At 30.6% G+C, this 7,205-nt stretch overlaps 1 protein-coding gene across 1 annotated transcript; it reads right to left on the reverse strand.

Annotated features, from left to right (window-relative positions):
- LOC107608102 (probable O-methyltransferase 3) lies at window positions 1,197-5,326 on the reverse strand. The gene is made up of 2 exons (XM_016309993.2): window positions 4,460-5,326; window positions 1,197-1,623 (listed from the first exon to the last, which is right to left on the reverse strand). The coding sequence occupies exons 1-2, from the start codon at window positions 5,246-5,248 to the stop codon at window positions 1,312-1,314; spliced, it is 1,101 nt and encodes a 366-aa protein (XP_016165479.1). The 5' UTR covers window positions 5,249-5,326; the 3' UTR covers window positions 1,197-1,311.

Raw genomic sequence — 7,205 nt, forward strand, 5'->3', positions numbered from 1 at the left:
TGCAGAAATTCTAAAATAAATAATGAAGCATACAAAGATTGAAAGACCAGAAAATAAAATAAAAAGAAAAAGGGCGAAAAAATTAAAAAGTAAAATAAAGGAGTATAAAAGGGAATTAAATAATCTTCAGATCGAATTTGATGACCTTATAATAAAAAGGATAGAAATAAGAATAAATATAAACAAGTTGGAGTTAAACTTAAAAAATTTATAAATGCCTGAAAAACCATATTATGACTTAAAAGAATTAAAGCTGTTGAAAGAAAAAATGGAGAATGAAGTTGAAAAATTAAAAAGATATTTAGAAACAACAGAAAGTGTAGAAATAAAAGAAGTTTTTGAAGATTTGAGAAATTATATTAAAGAAAAAGACAAACAGATAAAAGATTTTATATACAATAATCCATGCAAAAAAGAATATTATAAACTAAAACAAGATTGAAAAACTATAAAAATGAAATCAGAATTATAAATACTAGTAATAGTAGAAATGGTCAACACTTTTGATTATGAATTTGCAAATTATTTAAATAAAGTACCACCAATCGAATCTATACAAATTATAAACTCATTCGAAGTAAAATATGAAGAGTTAATAGAAATTTCGAAAAAGAAATTAAAAGAAAAGTCGACTTTAAAAAATTGGTATCAGAGCCAAGTTAACGATTAAGGGTAACACTTTCTCTTTAAGCAACACTTTTAGTGATACGCTTTTAAATCAATAAACAACCACAAAAAAAATATCTGTATAAAATCTGTATAAAGTAAATCTTTACACTAGTGTGACCCAATAGAGATATATGCTTTTATGATGGGGGAATAGTAATTAGTGCATGTTTGTGCGCCATTATTTTGTTAAAAAAAGATCTTTTTTCAATGAAAAAAGATTTTTTTTTATTTTTTAACGTGTTTGGCAAATTTCTAGTAGTAAAAGTAAAAGTACTAGTAAAATCAAAAAAAGATCTTTTTTGAGAAGCTGTAATTTATATCTTTTTTTAAAAGATCTTTTTTTCTTAAAAAAAAATGTTTTTCGTGTAATAAATGAACAAAAAAGTACTTTTATATTGTTATACCCAAACATAATTGATACATAAAAAGACCTTTTTACATGAGATATCCAAACATAAAATTACTTTTACTTCTCTATAAAATCTTTTAAAAAAAGATAACTCGAAAAAAGATCTTTTCTCAAAAACTCACCCAAACAAGCCCTTAACCTGCTCATAGAACTTATGACCCATTATTTTCATCCCCAATATATAGCTAGCCAGTAATACTAGCCTAGCATTATTATAACAATAAGCTTATCTTCTATGGATAGATCTCAATGATTGACCTCAATCCAAGAATTGGGGTTATCTTATAGTCAGTAAAACCAGCAGAAACAATTAAGTTGCTCCATTCTCTTTTATTTCTTTCTTTTCCAGAGAATAACATCATCATAAGCATGTCAAAGAAGAGCTGTGTTTCAAGTGATTGATCGTAACAACCTTTCTTGTCATCATCCTCCACAACCATGTCTATGATAATCACCTTCCCTCCTTTCCTTTTTTGCATGATTGCCTCCTTGCATTTCTTCAATATTTTCACGCATTCCTCATCGTTCCAGTTATGCAAAATCCACTGCATTGTTATTCAAAGCAAAATGAAATTACTTTTTGCAAACTTAATTCATATATTTGTATAATTTTTAATACAAGAATAATTTGAATTAAAATAATTTTTTAATTTTTTAGTTTGTATTTTTTTATTGTATTTAGTCTACATTTTTAATTTCATCAAAAAAATGTCATTTTGAATTAAAAAAATTGACTATTTCAATTATGATATACTCACACGAAAATGATATTATGAATAGTTAAAAAAGTTATTCAAATATATCAAATTATCTAATCCTTCACAATATCATTTGTATGTGAATACGTCATAGTTAAAATAGTCACTTTAAAAGTATCAATATATTTCAAAAAGTTAAAAGATTAGATATTAATTTCTCACTTGCTTTTAAGATGAACTTTATATTACTTATTATTTGGTATTTAATTTTTGTTTAATTTATTTTTAATAACAAATTTTGAATATTTAAAAATTATTTATGGAAATAGAAGTGCAGAAGAGATGTTGAGAGAAATGGCAGAAGTTATTAGAAGAACAGCAAAAGAAAGTTTTGGTGAATTTAAAAGAATAGGATCAAGAGACAAGAAGTCCTGGTGGTGGAATGCCAGTGTACAAGAAAAGATAAAGATAAAAAGGGAGTGCTTTAAAGAGTGGTCTTTATGCCGCAACGCAGATAATTGGAAAAAATATAAGGCGGCTAAGAAAGAGACAAAAGTGGCTGTACGTGAAGCAAAAACAAGAGCGTATGAGGGTCTCTACCAGTCTTTGGGCACAAAAGAAGGAGAAAAAGGTATATATAGAATCGTAAAGAGCTGTGAAAGAAGAACGAGAGATTTAGATCAGGTTAAGTGCATAAAGGATAAGGATAGAGAGGTGTTGGCTCAAGAGGAGAAGATTAAGGAAAGGTGGAAGAGCTACTTTTACGAGTTATTTAATGAGGGACAGAAGACTCTTCCGAGCCTTGGTCGATTATGCACAAGGGAAGAAGATCAAAACTTTTACTACTATCGAAGAATTTGAGACTTCGAGGTAAAAGAGGCTCTAAAGCAGATGAAAAATGGTAGGGCAGTAGGACCTGATAATATCCCGATTGAGGTTTGGAAGGGTCTTGGAGAAAAAGGCATCAACTGGTAAACCAAGCTTTTTAATGAGATTTTAAGGTCAAAGAAGATGCCTGATGAGTGGAGAAAGAGCACTTGGTACCTATCTACAAGAATAAGGGGGATATACAAAGTTGCGGAAACTATAGAGGGATCAAGCTTATGAGTCATACCATGAAGTTATGGGAAATGGTGATAGAACGGAGGTTGAGAAAAGAGACACAAGTAACAGAGAACCAATTTGGATTCATGCCAGGCAGATCTACCACTGAAGGGGTATACCTTTTAAGAAGGATGATTGAGAGGTATCGTAGTAATAAAAGGGATCTACATATGGTGTTTATTGATTTGGAAAAAGCGTATGATAGGGTACCAAGGGAGGTCTTATGGAAGGTTTTAGAAAATAGGAGGGTAAGGATCGTATATATTCGTGCAATTAAAGACATGTATGATGGGGCCACAACTAGTGTGAAGACTCAAGGTGGTGTGACACAGGAATTTCCTATTGGTATAGGATTACACCAGGGATCATCTTTAAGTCCATACCTTTTCACATTAGTCTTGGAAGTACTCACAGAGCACATCCAAGAGCCTGTGCCATGGTGCATACTTTTTGCCGATGATATCGTCCTTATGGAAGAGTCAAGGGAAGACCTAAATAAGAAGTTGGAGTTATGGAGAGAAGCTTTAGAAGTGTATGGTCTGCGCATAAGCCGTAGCAAGACGGAATATATGGAATGTAAGTTCAGTTCGAGAAGGGAAAACCCTAATATAGAGGTGAAGATTGGAGAAAACACCCTACGAAAAGTTAAAAGTTTTAGGTATCTTGGGTGCATCATACAGGATAATGGAGAGATTGAACAAGATGTAAATCATAGGATCCAAGTAGGGTGGTCAAAATGGCGGAGTGCATCTGGTTTTATATGCGACAAAAAAGTGCCTTTAAAACTTATATGTAAATTCTATCGCACCGCTATAAGACCGGCTATGCTTTATGGTACGAAGTGTTGGGCGGCTAAAGGAGAGCACGAACATAAGCTGAGTGTGGCAGAGATGAAGATGTTGAGATGGATGAGTAGTCATACGCGATTGGATAAAATAAGGAATGAAGATATAAGGGAGAGAGTCGGAGTAGCACCCATTGTGGAAAAGATGGTTGAATCGCGTCTTAGGTGGTTTGGACATGTGAGAAGAAGACCGATAGAACATTTAGTCAGGAGGGTGGATGAGATGGAAGATGGATAAGGGGCGAAAGGCAGAGGAAGGCCTAAGAAGACCATCCATGAGGTGGTCAAACGAGATCTACATGTAAATGGTCTCTCTATAGACATGACACATGACAGAGCACAATGGCGTCGTTTGATTCATGTAGTCGACCCCACTTAGTGGGACAAGACTTTTTTATTGTTGTTGTTGTAAAAATTATTTATTTTTATATTTTTTAAATTAAATATTAATTTTAATATGCTTTTTAATTAAATTATAAATTATTTATCTTTAGAATTTTCTAATTAAAAGCATGAGGAGTATTAAAGGCCAATAAATTTTATGATTTGTAGTTATCAATTAATTATTATTAATATTTTTAATAATGTGAAATTATTCATTTTTTTTAGTGATTAAATATTAGACCAAATTTTGATAAAAGTCCTGCTCCTAAACTTTTTCAATTAGGAATTGTGCACTTTTTCCTAAAACAATGAAGAGATATTGGAAGAGTTAAGTATCTATTCATTTTTTACCTTCAACAAAATGGCATGAGAAGGAGGAATAGGATCAGCGAACATGTCGCCTGCAATGTATTCAAGGTTGTCAGTTCCTTGCAAGCCAGCAACAACACTTGGGAGATCAAACACGGAGCACTTCAAGTTTGGGAATGATTCGGCGATGGCCTTTGCAACAGTCCCAGTGCCTCCACCAACATCAACCAGCGATTCCAATCCCTCAAACACTCTCTTGCACTTATCATCAAGTAACAGACTACTAACAAATCGAGAATCACTTGCCATGGCGTCAATGAAGGATTGGCCATATTTAGGCACGCTGTCAGTATACTCCCAAAACGTCATTCCATGTGCCGTCTCAAATGCTGTGAGATCGTCGTTCTTGAACCAATCAGACAAATGATGCCATGCCTTTGTCACGGTGGGACCAAGTTTGATCAGCATCAAAGGTGTCACACTGAAGGGGTTGTTCTTAAGTAGGAACATAGATGAATCGGTTAGAACATACCCAATTTCAACCTCGTTATTATTATTGATAACATTTTCGGTAACAAAGATGCCGGAATGGATCAAGATTCTCATCAAGCGATGGATGAAGGAGGCTTTTGATGGATGAATTGGCAATGAAGCAATGAGTTGTGAGAGAGGCATGGGTTTGCCATAATTGTGTATGGCATCAGGTATGCCTAGCTCAACTGCACATTTAAGAGACATAGAGTTTATGGAACTAAAAATATGATTCCACACGTGGCTGTGAGCTTTAAGAAATTTGGCATGATCAGCCTTCTCTCCACTTTGGAATTCCATAATAACGCTTTTTATTTGGATAAAATGATTAAAAATTTGTCCAAAAAACTGAACAACTAGATCATTTATGTTATGGAACCTATACTATCTAGCTGGGTCTATTTATAAGGCAATAATGCTTTGTGCTATTTTTAATTTCTTTCCCACCAACATGTATTGTTGGTTGGGGTTCTTTTTAATAAATAAAAAAATAACTTATTGTCTAATAATAATAATAATAATAATAATAATTACGTTTTCGTGTATTATACCATAATTTTACGGCTAATAGGAGTGAAATAGCACAATAACCCTCCATCTTAATTTCACACACTATGGCAGCTAGATTAAAGAAGAGTTATTTCGCTTACACAGATAGAAGGAACTATTCTATCACTAATTAATATAACTCAATTTTATTGATTGAAACTAAAATATATAATATAATTAATGATATATTAATTTATGTTTATTTGCTTAAATTAAATAAATTCTTTTTCTTAAGGCTGTAATAATCATCGTTAGAATTATAATTTAACTGGATCAACATATAAGCACGCACGTTCTCTATTTCCAATCAGTTGTCCCAGTGGGAAAATGGAGTAATAAGTATTAGCCATACATCGAAGAGATAACCTAAACAGTGAGTCCATAACATTTCAGATTCCATATACGTTACTGGACCAACGTCCAGATAACCTAAGTAAGATTCAAGAGGTATCCTAATAATAACAATAAATTTTTATTTCAATTTTATTTTAAATTTCACAAGATGCTACATAGTATTTATAAGACGATATAGCATAAATAGTAATTTGAAATTAAATACAAAATTTATATTTTAATATTTGGTTTCATTTAATTTAAATTTTATATTATTTTTAATTATTTTATTAAAATAATTATATAAATGATAAAATTTTATTAATTTTTTGTAGGTGGTGTTATATATTTAGTATAATATTAGTATTGTAAATAAATGGAACTTTGTTTATTATCAAGAAATAAAATTCTATACATTTTAAAATTAATAAAATAAGCTGAAAAGAGATTTTTTTTTTTGGTCTCTTTACTCATTATGCATAGTATTAAATAGACTAAGTATTTACTTTATCAATATCTCAAATTAATGATAGATTTTATTGGACATCTCAATCCTTTGTTTGTCAGATTATTATTCTTTTGTTTTATTTCCTAAAATGGAATAAGACATTGGTTTTTCAAAAACATCAACTCTTTTAATTACATAATTGACTCTAAAAAAACAAAAAAAACATTGGAATGTGTGTAAACGAGGTATTCTATCTAATTAAGCTATAACCCTTATATTTTTTATACATATTTGATTATATTATATTCAAAAATTCTTATCAATATAAATATTCCATGATTATATTTTTTTTATTGATATTATCTTAATATTGAGTATATTTAATATTTCTTTTAAAATCCATTGATCTCACAGACGGGTACTCTCTTTCTTTCTTTTTTTTTCTATTTTTCATAAAAAATGACCTACTTAACACAGTAATTAAAGTATTATTTTCATACGATACGACGGTAGTCATTAGTTCAAATCCAATAATAGATAAGTAGGTATAAATCGAACTTATTAACTACCCTTAAAACTTAAAACAAGTTGGAAAAAATGTATGGACAATCACCAAAAATGTTTTTATAAAATTTAAAAAAATAATTATCTAAATCAGTATTTAAAATTTTAAAATTAGACACTAGTCTTTCATGTTTCAAAATACATAAAACATTCCCAACGTTTATTTTTGTTGGACAATATAGTCCCCTTCCATTAGTCACTAACAGTGATTGCTGACGTAAAATATTAACTTAGACATGTGACCATTAAGTGTTTACGTATGTGAGTTGAACAAACTAATTCCATGGGTGAAGTACAAAAACAGTTCTCGAAGAATTTAAAAAATCTCAAAATAGTTTCTTAAAAATTTTAAAAACTCCAAAA

This window comes from Arachis ipaensis, chromosome B07 (genome assembly GCF_000816755.2).
Source record: "Arachis ipaensis cultivar K30076 chromosome B07, Araip1.1, whole genome shotgun sequence".
NCBI classification, from domain to species: Eukaryota; Viridiplantae; Streptophyta; class Magnoliopsida; order Fabales; family Fabaceae; genus Arachis; species Arachis ipaensis.

Coding starts and splice junctions, on each gene's coding strand:
- LOC107608102 (XM_016309993.2), bottom strand. CDS start 5,248: ATGGAATTCCAAAGTGGAGAGAAGGCTGATCATGCCAAATTTCTTAAA. Junction 1,624..4,459: donor CTCATGCCATTTTGTTGAAG/GTAAAAAATGAA, acceptor ATAACAATGCAG/TGGATTTTGCATAACTGGAA.